The 21,176-nt window shown below is 38.6% G+C and overlaps 1 protein-coding gene and 1 pseudogene across 1 annotated transcript; both read right to left on the reverse strand.

Moving 5' to 3' along the window:
* The window catches only part of LOC110883902, a 49,313-nt pseudogene that overhangs the window by 10,479 nt on the left and 17,658 nt on the right, over positions 1-21,176 (reverse strand).
* Positions 2,124-3,462, reverse strand: LOC118479701. The gene is made up of 2 exons (XM_035974400.1): positions 2,519-3,462; positions 2,124-2,447 (listed from the first exon to the last, which is right to left on the reverse strand). The coding sequence occupies exons 1-2, from the start codon at positions 2,687-2,689 to the stop codon at positions 2,181-2,183; spliced, it is 438 nt and encodes a 145-aa protein (XP_035830293.1). The 5' UTR covers positions 2,690-3,462; the 3' UTR covers positions 2,124-2,180.

The raw sequence follows: 21,176 nt of genomic DNA on the forward strand, positions 1-21,176 counted from the left end.
CATCAACATTTGTGCTTGTTACTGCACCACCAGGTTTCATTAACTTAGATCCCACAGCCACATGTGAAACTTTTTTCAGACTGTTTGTGTGTTTTGATGGTGTGAAAAGAGGATTTCTAGCTGGATGTAGGAAGGTCTTGTGTCTAGATGGTTGTTTTCTAAAGACCTTCCTAGGAGGGATGTTGTTAACTGCAGTTGGCAGAGATGCTAATGATCAGATGTATCCATTGGCATGGGCAGTTGTGGATGGTGAAAATAACGATAGCTGGGAATGGTTTATGGAAGAGCTCAGGAAGTGTTTGGGTGTAAGTGATGGTGGTGAGGCATGGACATTCATCTCAGATCAACAAAAGGTAGTAGCCATTATCAGTTATTACAATGAACAATTATCTTCTGCTGTAATGTCTCAGTTTAATAATCATTTATCTGCTGCAGGGTCTTTTAAATGCTATGGCACTTATTTGGCCAAGAGCAGAGCATAGAAACTGTGCAAGGCACATCTATGCAAATTGGCACAAGAATTTTAAGGATGAGGAGCTCAAGGAATTGTATTGGAAAGCTGCAAGAGCATACTGTGAACCTGATTACCTCCAAGCCATTGATGAAATGAGGGCCATAAACCAGGATGCAGTAGAGGCAATCTTAAAGCAGGATCCCAAAGCATTTAACAGGTGCTACTTGAAAACTCACACTAAATGTGATGTCATAGTAAACAACATGGCAGAAACATTTAATGGTTATATCATAACTGCAAGGTCAAAGCATATTATATACATGCTAGAGGACATTAGGGTTCAAATCATGAGTAGGTTAGTCATCAAAAGAACTGAAATGGAAGCCAAAGATGTGGTCATTTGCCCCAATATCCAGGAGAAACTTGATTTCTCAAAAGATGCAGCCTTTAGGTGTGAGGTATACCCCTCATCTTATCAGGTTTTCCAAGTTAGAGATGTTGATGATGTTACAGTTGACTTGGAAAAAAAGACCTGTACATGTAGAAAGTGGCAATTAAGGGGGTATCCTTGTAAGCATGTGTGTGCCGTGGCTGGATTTTTGCATAAGAATGCTGAGGATTATGTTGACCCATGTTACCACAAAGAAACATACATGAGAACTTATGAGTACTCAATCCCACCATTGCCTAGTGAAAAGTTTTGGCCGAAGGTTGATTATCCAATGGATCCACCTCCAATCAAAAAGGCACCTGGTAGGCCTAAGAAAAACAGAAAGAGGGACCCTCATGAGGATCCCAAGAAACCAGGCAAACTGACTAAGCATGGGGTTGTAATGACTTGTGGGATTTGTGGAGAAAGAGGTCACAACAAGAGAAAATGCACAGTTAAAGGTGAACTCAATATATTCAGTTGGTTTATTGATTATATCATTGTTTCCTAAATTTGTTTAATGTTAACAGATTCTCAAAATGCGGCACAAATCGGAAGGAAAAAAGCAAGTAAAAGGGGAAGGCCAACTAAAAGAGGAAGGCCAAGTAAAAGGGGAAGACCAACGGAGAATGCTGCAGTTAGTTAATATGTTATGAATGGTTAGTGGTTAATCTTTTGTTGGTTTTGTAATGACTATGTAAACTTATGACTGATGTGCTGAATCTTTTGAATGGTTAATGGTATAATGGTCATTCTGCAGTTAACTTATGTCTTGCATATATGATCACAGGGGTATAATGGTCATTCTGCAGTTAACTTATGTCTGCAGTTAACTTAAAGTCATGCATATATGATCACAGGGGTATAATGGTCATTCTGCAGTTAACTTATGTCTGTTGTGGCCTTAAAGTCATGCATATATGATCACAGGGGTATAATGGTCATTCTGCAGTTAACTTATGTCTGCTGTGGCCTTAAAGTCATGCATATATGATCACATGGGTATAATGTTCATTCTGCACATATATGGTGACAGGAGTATATGGTCATTATGCATACTATGCACACTTGTTTTGGTTTGCATGTGCTGTATATGGTCTGCACACTTGTATATGGTCACAGGAATATATGGTCATTCTGCACATGTGGTTTCAAATGGTAAAAATGGTCTGCACAAAGTCAAAGTCTCTTTTGGTCTGCAATAACAAACAACTTAAAGAAATTACAATTAAAAACAAGTCAAAGCCCAACTTCACTACATTCATTCATGTCAAAGAACTTACAATAAAAAACAAGTTAAATTCGATACACTATGTAAAACAACATGGCAATGATAACAAACAAGCTAAACAAAAACTGCTGCTTCAACATGAATTCTTTCGCACAAATTTGTCGTTTCAACATATTGTTCTCTTGAGATAGCAAGTTGTTCCACAATTGCAAATTATATTCATTCCCGGTCATAGCATCACTTCTTGTAACTGCACTTGAGCTGCAAGTTGAATGAACTTCGAATAATTTGTCGAAATCTCTTTTCCACATAAAGAACTTGCAGTCGTCTCGCTACAAACCAACATCATGTCGTCAGTTCAAAAACAAGTTAAATTCAATACATGGGGATACACAAGACTTACCGGCCATTGTGAGCAACCGTAAAATTCAGCACCACATCGAACACTTCTCCTTCCTGCTACGCGAATAACAGCTCTGATATCGTGATGACAATACAAATTTCCATCCATGTCCACCTTGAATATTTTAGGGATTCGGTTGGTATTACATGAAGAGTTGGAAGAATTAAACATGTCGATCAGCAAATAAGTTGAAGGTTTGCTATGATCTCGTGATGAGCAAATTAGGGTTTCGATTTGGGTCGATGCGTATGGCTTTAATTTAGGGTTTCCTTGTTTGTGCAGTGTTAAAAACGAAGAAGATGATGCCTTTTATACAATTAATGTGCCACATCTGCAATTATGGGCCACGTCATAAGAACCACGTAGGATTAATGATGCCATGTAGGATGGAAGGGTAACTCAGTTAGTGATTTCTTAACTGAGTGGTGAAACGACAAAGAAAATTAAAAGTTTGGGGTGTCACAGATCAAAGTGTTAGTTGCGGGTGTTATCGGCCAATTCTTCAAAGTTAAAGGTGTTAAAATCCAATTGGCCTTATTAAAAAACTAAAATTAAGGGGGTTTTTTTTAACCTTTAATCATATATAAAATCTAATGGAGTGGGAAAATATGATTGTCTCAGTTTCATATATCAAAACACAATGAAAGAATAAATGAATCATAATTAAATAACCGAACTAATTGAAAAAATGATGGTTCGGTTATGATCATTTCCATAACTCAGTTTAATGATCCAATTGTGTGTGTTTTCCTATAATTGAGTTCTGGGCAATGATTATGACTGTGTGTACAAATAATCGATGTAACCGGATCAATATTAAAACCAAACTATATATATTGGCACGTATGTCAGTATGTGTGTGTTTTTTTTTTTTAATTTGGTTCAGTTTGATTAAGGGGCTGTTTGGCAACATCTGAATGGTTAAATGCTGAACAAGTAAGAAGTCTGAACCATTAAGTGCTAAACCAGTAAGAGGTCTGAACCATTAAGAACCTGTATAATGCTTAACCGTTCAGAGGCAAATGTCTGACGAATTCAGCTTAGAGGTCTTAACCATTCAGACTCTGTATAAATCTTAACCATTCAGAGGCAAATGTCTGAACCATTTAGACATCTGCTCGTGAAACAAACTGTCTGAACCATTAAATGCTGAACCAGTAAGAGGTCTGAACCATTAAGAGCCTCATTAAGAGGTAAACAAACAACCCCTAACTCTACTAAATGGAATGAGCTTTGCTTCCCTAATACGATTTAAGTGTTAATGACTTGTGTGATTCTTAATATTTATTGGTTTATATTTGAAGAGTTAAGTTCACGTACAAAAAGCCTTATCGTACAAAACGTACGAAAGGAATAAAAAAGTAAAACAAACGCGATGACATTTTCATAATTATTTACTCGTAGTGTAATTATCATAATTACTCTACAAATGATTTTGTAGGGTGATTTTGTAAAATAATTTGGTAGGGTAATTATCAAAATGAATCTACAAGTGTATTAAAATTACTATACAAGTTTATCAAACAACATACAAATATACAATTCAAAATTACCTTAAAAGATTAAATTTACTGGAAAAGATTATTTGTAAAGTAATTATCATACTCTACAAAATTACCCTACAAGATCAAAATTACCTTATAAGATTAAAATTACCTTACAGTACCATTTGTAAACTAATTATGATAATTTACAAATTACTCTACAAGATCAAAATTACCTTACAAAATCATTTGTAAAGTAATTTTGATAATTACTCTACGAGTAAATAATTACGGAAATGTCACCGCGTTTCTTTTACATTTTCATCTTAATCGTAAGTTTTGTATGATAAATGTATTTGTATTTTATCTTTTGTCTATATTTGAATATAAATATACCAAGAAATTTTGTTAAAAAGATAGAAAGGAAGGATTCCCCTATAGACATCTCTCACCTTTCAAAGAAAAAAAGACATCTCTCTACAAATTTTATACTTGCGTTATAGTTTACAAATCAAAATGATATATGCGTTTTTTTTAATTAAAATAGAATAATATTAATGTTTTTTTCTTGCAATTTCCATTATATTATGGATTCTTTTTTATTTGATTTATTTAAAGCACGTATCAAGCATAACGTCAAATGAAATTACTTTTCTTGATTAATATGAATACATTTTTCCACTAAAATAATGTTGTTTGATCATCACGTAAAAATAATTGAAAAAATATCGACTGAAATTCAGTCAAAATCAAGGATTAAAGCTATATTAGTTAGAATTGCTTATGTGTATATTAAATTAATATCCATAGTGATATTAATATCTATAAAACCATGATTATGATGGATAATTATATACTTACAACATCAACCCAACGAGTGAATAAGTCTGCAGTGAGAAAAAGGGTGACTAAAAACACAGAAAGGAATATTGGTACGCCGGGATTCTTCATAAGCATGCCGGAGAAGTAAGCTTGTTTCCGAGGAGATACGGTTGCCGGAGTAGTGGAACCGAAATCCCCATCACCACCAGTTATTGTATTTCTGCCATGAAACTTTTGAAAAATTTCAGAAGCAAATCATGTTGCTGGTTTTATGAGGGTGTGTTAAAGAGATAAAGAAAGATAGTGGTTTAAATAGAATTAGAGGGGTGAGAAGTGGGATTCTTTGATTTTGTATACTTTTCTTTCTTTCTTTTTTTAATAGAAGTCAAATAGTTAGTATTTATACAAACTAGTTATTTTTCATCCCGCGCGTTGCGGCGGGACTCAATAACTATAAAAGGCGTGTCAGCAACGGCAAACAGATACTGAATATCAAAACATAAATAAAATGACATGGTAAGGTTAGTCACTCCGTCATAAAAAAACGATTTTAAATAACCTAATATATAATAATAGGGCCCACACGTCCTACACGTTGGAAATTCGGTTGTTTTCAGTTCAGTTATTACGTTGCTAACACGTTAAAATATGGATGAGCTCGGTACCGGTAACGGCAGCGAAAGTACCGATCCGGAAAATCATCAAAATTAGGTACCGGCACCGAAAATGCTCGGTACAATACGGTATGGTATTTGAAGGTAAAAATCAATAAATACAGGTATGGTGCTAGACCGGTGTCGAAACGAAAGTAACGATTCTGAAAACGCCAAAAGGTGGGTACCAAATTGGTACCGAAAATGATTTGGTATAGTAAATTTGGTATCCATACGATACCGGTTCGTTTACAGGATTTGATACGATTTGCTCATCAATATTCTAAATATCCAAGTTAATTTTATATGCTACAATTCATTCATTACAGAAAAAGACAAAAAAGAAAGCAAAATAAGTTGTTGTGTATATAAAACCTCATTCAAACGAAATACAATTTACTTACTGTAATCTAAACGGTGCAATTACTTGCATTGTTGCGTTGCTACAGGATTTGATGAGCTCGTTACCAACCGGTACCGAAAATACCGTTACCGAAAACCCCAAAAGTGGGTACCGGTACCGAATATAATTAGTATGGTACGGTTCGGTACTGGTCGGTACAGGTACGACACCGGTATTCGAGGGTAAAAACCGGTGAATACCTGTGCAGAACCGGTACCGAAAATACACCGGTTTGATAAATTTGAGACTGGTACCTATACCCGATACCATTTGCTCATCTCTTAATGATGTTACTATTCATTCCATTCTAATTTTAAATAACTAGAATTACGACCCGCCGTAATGCGGCGGGGATTCTTTAGTTATAAGTCGATTTAGGACGCGCAGGTTATGTTGAACCTGTCAAATGGGAAAAAATAGACGATGTAAAACGTTCACGCACGCACGTTGCGTTGTGTTAACACGCAAAATTTAGAACGAAACGTAAAAACTTTAAACCAAAGACGCACGTTGCGATGTGTTAAGTCACAAAATTTAGAACGAAGCATAAAGCGAAAAATTTGCGGAAAATGAAAACTATAAAGGACCAAAGTTGAAAGTAAAAAAAATGTGAGGATAGATTGCAAAAGATAAAAAGTTTTGTGTTAAAAGAAAAAAAAACAAATAGTTTTGGGTTAAAAGTAATCTATGAAATACTTTTGGGTGAAAAGTAAAAAAAATAATTTTGTGAAAACCCCCCAAAGCCAAGGTTACAACAATCATATGCATAACCATTTTTTCTTTGAAAAACCCCCAAAGCCAAGATTACAACACGTAAGTAAAAAAAAATCAAAGTGGTTAAATCGCAAAAGATGAAAACTTCTGAATTAGAAGTGAAAAATCAAATTAATCAAAGGGGTTAAATTGTATAAGATGAAAACTTTTGAATTAGAAGTGAAAAATCAAATTAATCAAAGGGGTTAAATTACCAAAGATTAAAACTTTAAACTTAAATTGTCAAAGATTAAAACTTTAGGGTTAAAAAGGAAACAAAGATTAAAACTTTATACTTAAATTGTCAAAGATTAAAACTTTAGGGTTAAAAAGAAAAATTCCATTTTTTTAAAAACACCTTAAGCCAAACTTACAACACATGTATGCATAAAGATGTTGCTTTACCAAAGATTAAAACTTTAAACTTAAATTGATAAAGATTAAAACTTTAGGGTTAAAAAGGAAACAAAGATTAAAACTTTATACTTAAATTGTCAAAGATTAAAACTTTAGGGTTGACAAGAAAATTTTCATTTTTTTTTTTTGAAAAACACCCTAAGCCAAACTTACAACACATGTATGCATAAAGATGTTGCTTCTTTATAATGTTTAATTCTAATTCTAATTCTAATTTAATAAGACTATCCGCATCAGTGAAATGCTATCCTTTCTACAAACAGCCTAATCAGCATGCCACATCAGCTTTTCACTTATTCTTCTCACAAACACTTTTTACCCACAACAATAACATATATATCCTTCCCATAAACAACCTTATTATAATTATTTTATTAAATTTAAACTAAATAAAAAAAAAAGAAAGGACCCACCATTCCCCAATCCTTCACCATTTTTCCCCAAGAATCCTTAAGAATGAACACCCGCCATGTCATCCTCTACAACACCCACTAATCCATCCCTCTCACAAATGCCCTCCACATAGGCCAAGAATCACCTACAAACATCCTTGATGTGGATAGTCTAATACTAAATCACTGTTCATTCAACTTCTTTTTTATCATATATAGATTGCAAAAATCAACCTATACCTAAACTGGATTTTGTATCTTTTACTATAAAATCGGCAAAACCCAACCTTTATATTCATGTTTTGTTACATTCTAATTCTATAGCCTTTGCAACTAACGTCGTCTAAAAACGCAGTTAAGTTACATCACATAATTTGTGTGAGGGTATTTTAGTCTTTTCCTATTTTATTAATACAATTTATATATTTATTTATACATTTATAAGATTTTTAAGAAAACCAAGGATGTGTTATCCATCTCTCATTGATTCCTTTTTCTTGTGAGGCCATCTTCAACATTAACTATATACATCATCTTCTTCTCTATCCATCATCTTCTGCAGCATCAATATCTCCATCATCCTCATTAGGATTAGGGCTGTAAACGTACCGAACGAACACGAACAAGCCCTTATTCATGTTCGTTCTTTAAGGAAATAAATTTGTTCACAAATGTTCATGAACACTTACCAAACGAGATTTTATGTTCGTGTTCGTTCATTAAGGAAATGAACGTGTTCACGAATCGTTCACGAACAGAACACAAAAAAATCAACGAAAGAGACATAATCTAGCAGGTGGATGCGGATGAATGAATGTTGGAACTTGAAGCAATAATAGTAGAGCGAAGAATGATAGTGTTCGTCAATGTGAATATTGAGAAAAAATAGAGGAAAGATGCATAAGCACAGTGGGAATTGGGTTTTCTATTCTAATTTTTAGGATGATAAAATAAATAAAAGTTAAAGAATATAAAAATTTTAGATAAAATTAGTAAAAGTACAAAAAAGCTCATGAACAATATAAACAAACGAACATGAACGTATGTTCACGAACACATTACCGAACGTTTATGAACACAATTGAACGAACGAGACCTTTGTCCATGTTCGTTCATTTAGCTAATCGAACGAAATTTCGTGTTTGTGTTCGTTCATTTATTACACAAACGAACGTAAACGAACTTCCTGCCGAACGGTTCATGTCACACCCCGATTTCCACGTGTCTCACCGGTGGGCCCGGTGGGGGATTTCCGTGACGATGTTGGCAACAATATAGTCAAACCACACAATTATATAATGCACAGCGGAAGCATAAGGTAAATATATAATTTCAACCTCTGATCGTAATATCAAAATGTATTACAAAAGTCGAATATCCACAGTGGATCGTAAATAGTCATAAATTATTGTTCCATCAGATACTGCAATCAAGCTTGCGAGGCTTATCCCGACGCTAGGGAGCTAATACCAGCCAATTACGTTTAGATACCTGCACTTAATCTTTTTGGGGAAAATACGTCAGTTTACACTGGTAAATACATTCAACTGACACATTTGAAAATGTTTATTAAAATTGATTTGAATGCACAAGGCACAAACTCTTTTATAACTTGGGAAAATTCATAATGATCTTGTGAACGTTTTACATGTTCTTTTATGCGTTCAGTAGCCCGGGTCGTGCCGGGTTAAAGATTTATAGACACACCACGTTTGCGTAAAACCGTAGTACAGAAACCAACGGCTACGTCTTTTAGTTTTAATGTCGACACTTTATACCGGGTGTACGCCTACACCGGGATGTCGATGGTCGTGGCCATTTCGTAAAATGATGCCTAGGATATCCGGGACAACGGTCATTAAACCCCCCAAAGGCTTATAAGCAACAAAACTGAATCTGGGCACTTTACGCCTACAATTCTGCATCTGGGCACTTTACGCGGCCCGCATGGACATTCCATGCTTCTTTTACGCGGGTCGCCTAAAGTTCATATAACAGACGCGTTATTTAAGAGGCTCGCGGCCCGCCTCAACTAATGCTTAAACTTCACGCGGGTCGCCTAAGGTTAAGATTTCAGGATTTTTAAATCTTTTTGTAATGATTACTGAATCTGGCCATTAATAACGAAATCTTTCGTAATGATTCACCTGACCTTTCGGTTCTGAAGGGGTAACTTTGCGGTTTGGCCCTCGGTTATTTACCCGCATTATTAAGTCCCCGGTTTATTTATTAATTATATTGGAAAGCCTTAACTTTCACTGTTGACGCTTTTAACCCTTCTTCTACGAATTCGATCGTAACTTTCTCGTTTCATATCGAAACTTCGCGAAATTCATATATATTATTTTAGTGAGGGTATAATACCGTTACAAAGTCTTTGGAACGTTAAAGGGTCACTCAGAGGTATTATTAAACATGTTGACACAGTTAACCCCTGTAGTTTGTAATCTCTCACTTTCTTTCGCGTTTTGTTTTTGTACGATCTATAATTTATTCGTTTGAAGGTTTAAGCATTATTTAGGGATACTATACAGTATATTTACCCTTGTTGACATTTATAACCCTCGAATTTATATACTTTCAAGGTTTGTCAAAATTAGTCCTTTATTTATTATAGATGCCACGTGTAAACAAATGACACGTGTTAACACATCATTGGACACAAAAATTCGAGGTGTTACATCCTCACCCCCTTAAAATAAATCTCGACCCGAGATTTACTCAAATAAATAGGGGTATTTTTCTTTCATTGTAGCTTCGACTTCCCACGTATATTCAGGACCTCTACGAGCATCCCATTTGACTTTTACAATCGGTACGTGCTTTCTGCGAAGCTTCTTCACCTGTCGATCTTCAATCGACAAAGGTTTTTCTATGAATTTTAAGCTCTCATCTATATGCACATCTGTGTGTGGAATCACCAACGATTCGTCGGCGAAGCACTTTTTGAGATTGCAGATGTGGAACACATTGTGAATTCCATTGAGCTCTTCAGGCAAGTTCAGTTTATAGGCAACTGATCCGACTCGTTCAATGACCTCAAAAGGCCCTATGTATCTCGGACTCAGTTTGCCTTTCTTGCCGAAACGCATCACCCCCTTCCAGGGTGACACCTTAAGTAATACTTTTTCACCCACTTCGAAGTGAAAATCCTTACGCTTTGGATCAGCGTAGCTCTTCTGCCTATCGCGGGCAGCCTTGAGACGTTCCCGGATCTGGACAATCTTGTCCGTTGTCTGGAAAACAATCTCTGGTCCCGATAATTGGACCTCTCCTACTTCCGCCCAACAAACAGGCGATCTGCATTTCCTACCATATAATGCCTCAAAAGGCGCAACCTTTATGCTGGTGTGGTAGCTATTATTGTAGGAGAATTCGATCAGGGGTAGGTTTTTATCCCAATTACCACCTAGATCGATCGCACATGCACGAAGCATGTCTTCTAGCGTTTGGATAGTACGCTCACTTTGACCGTCCGTCTGTGGATGGTAAGCCGTACTAAAGTTTAGACGCGTGCCCAAAGATTGCTGGAAACTCTTCCAGAAGTGAGATGTGTATCTAGTATCCCTGTCGGAAATAATAGACACAGGTATGCCATGTAAGGCTACAATCTTATCAACATAAAGTTGGGCTAACATATCGGAGCTATACGTCTCCTTTATGGGTAGAAAATGAGCTGATTTAGTCAGCCTATCGACTATGACCCATATTGTATCATTTCCTTTCCTGGTCTTGGGTAACTTGGTTATGAAGTCCATAGTTACACATTCCCACTTCCACTCGGGAAGTTCAGGCTGTTGTAGCAAACCAGACGGCTTTTGGTGCTCGGCTTTGACTTGAGCACAAGTCAAGCACTTTGCTACATGGGCGGCTACAGACTTTTTCAAGCCTATCCACCAATAATTTGCCTTTAAGTCTTGGTACATTTTATCAGCACCAGGATGGACTGAGTATTTAGAGCTATGGGCTTCCTGGAGAACAACATCTCGTAGTCCCCCATAAATCGGAACCCATATACGTCCATTCAGCCTAAGAATTCCATCCTTGCTAAGAGTCAACTGCTCCTCAGTTACTCCCAGCTTTTCATTAGGATAATTAGCTTCCAACACAGCCTCTCGCTGTGCAGCCAATATCCTTTCAATCAAATTATTTTTAACTTCAATGCTCTTGGCATTGATTCGAATGGGTTTTACCCTTTCTTTCCTGCTCAAGGCATCGGCGACTACATTCGCCTTGCCGGGATGGTACCTGATTTCACAGTCATAATCATTCAGGGTTTCCATCCAACGGCGCTGTCTCATGTTCAACTCTTTCTGGTTGAACAGGTGCTGGAGGCTTTTGTGATCAGAATAAATCACAAATTTAATACCATAAAGGTAGTGCCTCCACAACTTAAGTGCAAATACAACGGCACCCAACTCCAAGTCGTGGGTGGTGTAATTCTTTTCATGCACCTTTAATTGCCTTGAAGCATAGGCTATCACCTTGCCCTTCTGCATAAGCACACACCCCATGCCTGTGTGTGATGCATCGCAGTAAACTACGAATTCATCTGTACCTTCCGGTAATGTCAACACAGGTGCGTTGCTTAGCTTCTGCTTCAGTATTTCAAAGGACTCTTGCTGCTTCGGGCCCCAAATGTACTTTTCTTTCTTCTTGGTCAAGGAAGTCAAGGGCGCAGCAATCCTTGAAAAATTCTCAATAAATCTCCGGTAGTATCCTGCTAATCCCAGGAAACTACGAATCTCGGTAGGCGTCTTTGGCTCTTGCCAGTTAATGACTGCCTCTACCTTAGCGGGATCCACTTGGATACCACGCTCACTCACAACGTGTCCTAAAAACTGGACCTCTCGTAGCCAGAATTCACATTTCGAGAATTTGGCGTAGAGTTTCTCACGTTGTAGTAATTCGAGAATGCAACGGAGGTGCTTCTCGTGGTCATCTTGGTTCTTGGAATATATCAGGATATCGTCGATGAAGACTATGACGAATTTGTCCAAGTATGGCTTGCAAACGCGATTCATGAGATCCATGAACGCAGCCGGTGCATTTGTGAGCCCAAAAGGCATCACTAAGAACTCGTAATGACCATAGCGAGTTCTAAATGCAGTCTTGTGTACATCTTCATCTCTGACCCTTAGTTGATGATAGCCCGACCTTAAGTCGATCTTGGAGAAGTAGCTTGCTCCTTGCAGCTGATCGAATAGATCATCGATCCTTGGTAAAGGATATCTATTCTTTATGGTAACTTTATTCAGTTCTCTATAGTCGATGCACAACCGCATTGATCCGTCCTTCTTCTTTACAAATAGGACAGGAGCTCCCCAGGGAGATGAACTAGGTCTGATAAAACCTTTCGCCAGCAGTTCATCCAACTGGGTCCTCAGTTCTTTCATTTCCGTTGGCGCTAATCTGTAAGGTGCTCTTGCTATCGGAGCTGCTCCAGGAATGATGTCAATTCTGAACTCCACTTGTCTATCTGGTGGCAAACCAGGTAGTTCTTCAGGGAAAACCTCGGGGTATTCAGAAATGACAGGAAGATCCTCGATCTTCGGCTTTGGTTCTTCAATTATTACTTGAGCCATGTAAATTACACAGCCTCTGTTCAAACACCTTGAAGCTTTCAGCATAGATACGTCTTCGGGCAATCCGTAATGCGTATCCCCTCGAATGGTAAGAGATTCACCACTCGGAGTCTTTAAAACTATTTGCCGCTTGCCGCAAATGATTTGGGCCTGGTTATGGGATAACCAGTCCATGCCTAGCACGATGTCAAAACCCGCAAGTTTGAAAGGAAGTAGAGATAAAGGAAAAGAATGGTTCCTAATGGATATTTCACATCCTTCTAGAACGGTAGAGACGGTTTCTATCGTGCCGTCTGCTAACTCTACTTCGTATTTCACGTCAAGGGTTTTGATTGGCATATTTAGTAGTTGGCAAAATTTCTGGTCTACAAAGGACTTGTCAGCGCCAGAATCAAACAGTACTCTTGCAAATATATTATTTACGAGAAAAGTACCTGTAAGCACATTGTCGTCCTTGACCGCTTCCTTTGCATCCAAGCGAAAAATTCTCGCATTTGATTTCTTAGTCTCCTCCGTCTTCTTGGCATACTTCGGGCAATTACTCTTTATGTGCCCCTTTTCATTACAATTAAAGCAGGTTGCGTCCTTTATCTTTTTGCACTCCACTGTCTTATGCTCCTTGGACTTGCATAGCCCACAGGGTGGAGTTCTTTGTTGCGACTGTGAACCAGACGCAAACCTACACTTCCCGGAGTGAGGTTTCTTGCAGACCTTGCAGTGAGGTCTTCCATCAGCTTGCCCCTCCTTCTTTGCCTCCGAACCTCTCTTGCCTTCACCGTTTCCACGGTGCTTTTTCCCAGACTTTCATGAGGTATCATCCTCACGCTTTCGCTTCTCAGCCTCCTTGCTCCTTTGTGCCCTCAGACGGACAGCATCAAGTGTAAGAGACAAGGAGAGGTCAGTAACTGACCTGAAGGTCGTTGGCCTAGAGGCTTTTACGCTGGCCTTGATCGCCGGCTCTAAGCCCCCAATGAATCGGGCAATCCTTCGTGGTTCTGGTGTCACAAGATATGGCACCAGGCGTGACATAGTGTTAAAGCTTGTCAGATAAGCTTGACAATCCAGGTTTGTCATCACTAGTGAGACAAAATCAGCCTCAATCTTCTCAACCTCGTGCTGAGGGCAGTAGTTTTCTTTTATGAGGGTAATAAACTCCCCCCATGACATTTTGTACAAGGCAGACTTACCTGAAGCCTGCACCAGAGCTCTCCACCATGCCAGGGCCTCGCCCTTGAATGACTGGGACACAAACTTAACCACGTCCCTCTCAGCGCACCCGCTGATGTCCACAATCGTGTCCATCTCGTCCAGCCAGGTGATACAATCAACCGCACCTTTTTCCCCTGTAAATTCACGGGGCTTGCATGATACAAAGTATTTGTAGGTGCAACCCTTAGCACTGGACGCATCAGTATATTCTCTATCGCGGTGAACACTGTGCTCAGTAGACGAATGCTTGTCGTCATCTTTCTTGGGTTCAGAGGGTGGTTTGGAGTGTGTCTTTGGTTTAGAGGGTGGTTTTGACACAGTTCTGCCTTGAGACTCAGTATTTTGACGATCAATAGCTGCCTGGACAGCATTGTTGATCAGAGCCTTTAGCTGTGCGCCTGTCAAATGTACTGACGCATTGTCATAGTCATCTTCGTTTGTGTGGCTGTTCTCTCCATTGGGATCCGCCATTGTAACTTGAATCTGTTACAGAAGATAACAAAATTTTAATTTAGGAGATTATTATGTGATTGTCTTTTATGACAATTTGTCAACCATGGTACAGAGACCATATTGGGTTAACTTTTTATTTTACTAGATATTAGGATTTGAATATATCCTATTTCAACTATATAAATAGTATTGGCGGCATAAAGCCTAATCATGATGATGTTTTATAATATTAGCCGAGATTTCAGAGAATCAAAGGCATAGAGAATTGAACCGTAGTTCTTTTATCTCCTTCTGACAGAGAGTCATAGACTACCACTGCCTTTTGTCTTTATAAGACAGTTATTATGGCCCATAGGCACTACACCTCTAATGGATGTTTGAATATAGTCGGCCCGTAGGCACTACATCGCTAAATGGATGTTTTATAGTACTGGCCCGTAGGCACTACACCACTAACGGATGTTTTAATAATATTGGCCCGTAGGCACTATATCACTAATGGATGTTTTTATAATACTGGCCCGTAGGCACTGCATCACTAATGGATGTTTTTATAATATTGGCCCGTAGGCACTACATCACTAATGGATGTTTTAATAATTCTGGCCCGTAGGCATTGCATCACTAATGGATGTCTTTATAATACTGATCACCTTCATTGGTGATTTAACCCGCGATTTATAAATCATTTAGTTGGGTTTTGAAATCCTTAAAGGATTATTGTATAAGAATGACGTGCGTGATTATAACGAATCACATCTGCCATGAATGTTAACATGCGTACAGAGGTTAACAGGGAATCAGAATCTTTTCAGTTAGGTCGTACCATCTTGACTAGATCTTAAAAGACCCCAAGCTAGGTTTCACCCTTTTAAGATTCTTTATTTAGGCAGATCAATATAAAAGGAATGGTTTTGATTTATTTTATATATATTAAAACAAAACTCATAACATACATTCCAAAATCTCAAATACAATTACATATTGCCCTAAACGGGTCTTTTAAATAGTACATACCTCCATAGAGGTTTTAAAATAAGTGACAAGTCCACGCAGGGACTAATACAGGATAGGTGTCCATGCAAGGACTAAAGATAAGTCCACGTAGGGACTGAAATACGATAAGTTGTCCACACAGGGACTTATTTCAAAGTAGAAATTACAGTAGTACAACTATTAAGGGCTAGTGGTCACGTTTCTTCTTTTTGCCCTTTAGTAGGTTCGCCAAGCCCTTGAGAAATCCTCGGTGGCTTTTCTTCTCTTCCTCGAACTCTCTCTCCACACGATCTAGTCGATGGAGTATTTCTTCCTGTTCAGGAGGAGAAAATCGTGGTTGTGGCGCTTGATGCGGAACGGGAGGTCTGGGAGGTATTGGATACCCATGAGCTGAGTAATCCGGTGGTCCCATGTTTCCATGTGCTCCGTCAGGGTAGCGCGCATTATATCTAGCCGACACCACATATGGGTCGCGCTCATAGCCGTAGTTGTATTGTGCTTGTGACGGTTCAAACGGGTTGTAAGCCGTTGGACCCGTATAAGCTGGTATGGGTTGGTCATACCCAAATGGTGGCGAATTTCGTGCAGTAGGTGCGGAGTTCGCTTCCTGTATTGGACTTGAAGGTCCTTCTTCATGTAGTGGCGGATAGTGGCTACTACTAGAATGTCGAGGAGTGCTGAAGTGGTTACCCCCTCCTCCTCGTGTAGACATACGAGCATTGGTCCTCCTACGCCTCGGCGGATCAGGTATTACTGGTTGTGCCGGTGGCGGAGGTGGTGGCGTAACTGCCTCAAAGCGTGAATCCTCAGAGGGATCCTGTGGATGTCTCGGTTGTTGTGTCTGATGAGATGGTGTGTTGTACCACTCATGTCGGTCAAACAAGGCCATAAAGCTATCTGGGCCTTGATACTGCGGACCATGATATGAAGATCCATCAGATACTTCTATCGGATGCGTGGGCGTACCACGAGCTGGTTCAGTTGGATCCTCATCTTCTTCCATGGGATCTTCAGAAAAATGGTCTTGTGGCCCTAGTGGAACAAAACCTGAAGGTTCCTGTATGTAGTCAGCCGGATTAAACTGGGCTATGTAGTATGGACTAGGGTCGTCGTAGTTCCGGTGCGAAACCGAACGTTGTAGAGGTATGAAGGAAGGTTGTGGGTTGTTGGGATTATTTTCTGAATCTGGTCCAAAGGAGTGCCGGTAGGATGGCGTTGAGCTGTGCGAAGTGGAATGCCTCGCTGGTTCGTAAAGATCTCTTCTTCGTTGTGGCTCTTCGCTTCGTGTCATCGAAGGATGTCTTGTACCAGATGGTCCAGCTTCTTGATCGTGATGTGTCACGATTTCTCCTCGGCCTCTTCGTCCCCTTCCTCTTCCTCGGAATATAACAGGTGGCATTTTCCTGCTCCAAAACTTATTAAAAATCAAATCGAAAATAAAGACAAAAAGGAGTATAAATCCGAATTTGTCCTAAGTTCTTGTCTAGATTCAAGTATGTGCAATTGTGTCATTGAGATTAAACACAATAGGGTAGTGTTTAATTCACTCAATGTTGGCTCTGATACCAACCTGTCACACCCCGATTTCCACGTGTCTCACCGGTGGGCCCGGTGGGGGATTTCCGTGACGATGTTGGCAACAATATAGTCAAACCACACAATTATATAATGCACAGCGGAAGCATAAGGTAAATATATAATTTCAACCTCTGATCGTAATATCAAAATGTATTACAGAAGTCGAATATCCACAGTGGATCGTAAATAGTCATAAATTATTGTTCCATCAGATACTGCAATCAAGCTTGCGAGGCTTATCCCGACGCTAGGGAGCTAATACCAGCCAATTACGTTTAGATACCTGCACTTAATCTTTTTGGGGAAAATACGTCAGTTTACACTGGTAAATACATTCAACTGACACATTTGAAAATGTTTATTAAAATTGATTTGAATGCACAAGGCACAAACTCTTTTATAACTTGGGAAAATTCATAATGATCTTGTGAACGTTTTACATGTTCTTTTATGCGTTCAGTAGCCCGGGTCGTGCCGGGTTAAAGATTTATAGACACACCACGTTTGCGTAAAACCGTAGTACAGAAACCAACGGCTACGTCTTTTAGTTTTAATGTCGACACTTTATACCGGGTGTACGCCTACACCGGGATGTCGATGGTCGTGGCCATTTCGTAAAATGATGCCTAGGATATCCGGGACAACGGTCATTAAACCCCCCAAAGGCTTATAAGCAACAAAACTGTTTAAATGAGCCAATCATATTTAATCAATTAACCACCTAAGCGATGGAAGTATATAATGCTCAATCAAGCGGTATTAATATACCGTAACCCAAGCCCATATAGGGGAAATAAGTCAAAAGTATTTACCTTTGCAAGTATTAATCCTTAATTTAGATCAAGTCACCGATAGCTTTTACTGGGGCTCCTAATCTGGAACGAAGGTTTTAATTAACCTCTTAGAATCCTAACGGTCCTTGTATTAGCCGTAGCTTAAACCGGTTGATTCCGATATATAGATATGGTTAATTCGCATGAAAAGGCGAAAACCGAGAATGGAGTATGATTTGGACCCAACAAGTTCAGAGACTTGTTTTTATATGGGTCAATGGTTCATACTCTGGATTTTGGGGTTCAAATAGTATAATTTGACCCGTATCGGCTATTGCACGAAAACTAGTTCCATGAGCCGTACCGTGTGCGCAAATAGGCGAAACGGTTAACCATAAGAGTCGTACGCTTATTTCCTAAGTCAATATGCCTTAAAAGTATTTTGGTATCAGTAGGATACCTTCCGTAATGCCCGTAACGAGTTTAAGTTTATATTATGCCCCGAAGGGGCTTTTCGGTCATTTTAAAGACTTTAAAAAGGGCTTTTCGAGTCCTACAGGAAATCTGAGTTTCCCGAACAGCTTATAAAGCTTAAAACACTTTATTTATTATTTAAAACCAGTGGCAATTGGAATCGGGTCAAAAGACCTTGTAGAACTCTCGTTTTGGCCAAAAGGGCATATTCGGTATTTACCGAACCGTAGCCATAACCGCAGGTTATGAGCAAGGTAAAAATTATTAAAAATCTTTAAAATTCCCAAAATATTATTTTACCACAGTGGGTAAAAGTTTTGGTGACGAAAACTTGGGTTAGATGGGCGTTATGCTAATTGCGCCGTTAATTACAAAACTTTCTTAAAAGTGCGCCTTTTAGCATAACTCTCATTCTAGACCTCGGATTGACATGAAACTTTAGGGACATGCTTATAATTTAACAAGCAAGGTTTTGGTCCGTTCACGTGTCCGAAATACTTGTTTTTATTTTAAAAGGCCGTTACGGTCAACTTTTAGGCGAATGACGGAAATGCGCTAAAGACTCGGATAACTCATGAACCGACCACAGAGGCTTATACCAACATGTGACCTGGTCCTAAGAGGGTCCTAAGGTATATTTATACCTCACTAAAACGGGTCAGAACTGAAGTCAAAGCAAAAGTCAAACTTTTGCGACTTTCGGCTCCGAACCGGTTCTATATAGCAAATGATCGATTCAAACGAGCGCAAACATGTTTATGTACTTATTATCATGTTTTATGATTGTCAAAACAGGTTCCATAACATATATATTACAGATTATGCATAAATCGCTAAAATAGCTTTCTGTTGACTTTTTAACCGCACGTTTGACTCGATAATTGACATAGTTAGAGTGGTGATCAGGGGGAACCATTTTGGAGGTTTATTGCCCACATAAATACCAACTCATAACCATTTTTGATTCGTCATAAGACTGAATCATTTGCGAGTTATTGTAATGACAACCGTTAGTTACGACGGTTGCGTTTATGAGCTATAACTATGGAAATGTGAAACCAAAATGGTTATGAACGACTTACAGAAGTTGTTTCTTGATTATAGAGCAGAAGAGAATGCTTGGGAGCACTTAGAATGATCAGAGAAGTGAGTTTTGGTGTTGTGAATGTTATGAGCACAATGGTGCTATTTATAGCCAAGAACAAGGCCTAAAATCATTACACAACATGCTACTACTGATCATGATGATGGGTAGATGTCCCCTGAGTGATATGGGTCAATTGTAGGGTGCCCATGCCTCTTTGATTAAGGTTTGATCGTTCAAATGGTCCAAAAGCCAAGTAGTTACTACAATTCTGCATCTGGGCACTTTACGCGGCCCGCATGGACATTCCATGCTTCTTTTACGCGGGTCGCCTAAAGTTCATATAACAGACGCGTTATTTAAGAGGCTCGCGGCCCGCCTCAACTAATGCTTAAACTTCACGCGGGTCGCCTAAGGTTAAGATTTCAGGATTTTTAAATCTTTTTGTAATGATTACTGAATCTGGCCATTAATAACGAAATCTTTCGTAATGATTCACCTGACCTTTCGGTTCTGAAGGGGTAACTTTGCGGTTTGGCCCTCGGTTATTTACCCGCATTATTAAGTCCCCGGTTTATTTATTAATTATATTGGAAAGCCTTAACTTTCACTGTTGACGCTTTTAACCCTTCTTCTACGAATTCGATCGTAACTTTCTCGTTTCATATCGAAACTTCGCGAAATTCATATATATTATTTTAGTGAGGGTATAATACCGTTACAAAGTCTTTGGAACGTTAAAGGGTCACTCAGAGGTATTATTAAACATGTTGACACAGTTAACCCCTGTAGTTTGTAATCTCTCACTTTCTTTCGCGTTTTGTTTTTGTACGATCTATAATTTATTCGTTTGAAGGTTTAAGCATTATTTAGGGATACTATACAGTATATTTACCCTTGTTGACATTTATAACCCTCGAATTTATATACTTTCAAGGTTTGTCAAAATTAGTCCTTTATTTATTATAGATGCCACGTGTAAACAAATGACACGTGTTAACACATCATTGGACACAAAAATTCGAGGTGTTACAGTTCACGAACTGTTCGCTGAACGTTCGGTTCTTTTACAGCCATAATCCTCATCTCTACTTCAATGTCAAACAAATCATACAAACTTGTTTTTTTTATCAAAATCGATTATTCATATATCCTCATTCTTAATTAAAATTAAACCTAAAATTCTCTTTTTAAACTTGTAAGAAAGAAACATAGCCGGCCATTAACCGGCTATTGATTCCTTGAATTCCAGTCCACTCCATTATTTCTACCATTTCATTAGCATTCATCCTTTAAGTTTATCCACATCTTATACATGCCACTATCATATTATATTGATGACATGAATCATTTCACAACATCACATGCTTCTTGTATGAAGCACCTATAGGTTTGTCATCAAATTTCATAACTCATGTAAACTGACATAACCTCCCTCACCTGCCACTTTAAGAACCTGCACATCACAACCAGTCATCGAACCTCTTTCGCTTCACAAACCGCCACTTTAAGACCCTACATATTAGACTCATCTTCACTAACCTGCGAGACGTACGAGATGGCGGCTTGGCAGATTGTTGCA

Source organism: Helianthus annuus, chromosome 6 (genome assembly GCF_002127325.2).
Source record: "Helianthus annuus cultivar XRQ/B chromosome 6, HanXRQr2.0-SUNRISE, whole genome shotgun sequence".
Taxonomy (NCBI): domain Eukaryota; kingdom Viridiplantae; phylum Streptophyta; class Magnoliopsida; order Asterales; family Asteraceae; genus Helianthus; species Helianthus annuus.

Bases quoted from the DNA above. Each gene is read 5' to 3' on its own strand.
- LOC118479701 (XM_035974400.1), bottom strand. From the start codon at position 2,689: ATGTTTAATTCTTCCAACTCTTCATGTAATACCAACCGAATCCCTAAA. The intron at 2,448-2,518 runs GTAAGTCTTGTG...GTTGGTTTGTAG, and splicing joins ACGGTTGCTCACAATGGCCG to CGAGACGACTGCAAGTTCTT.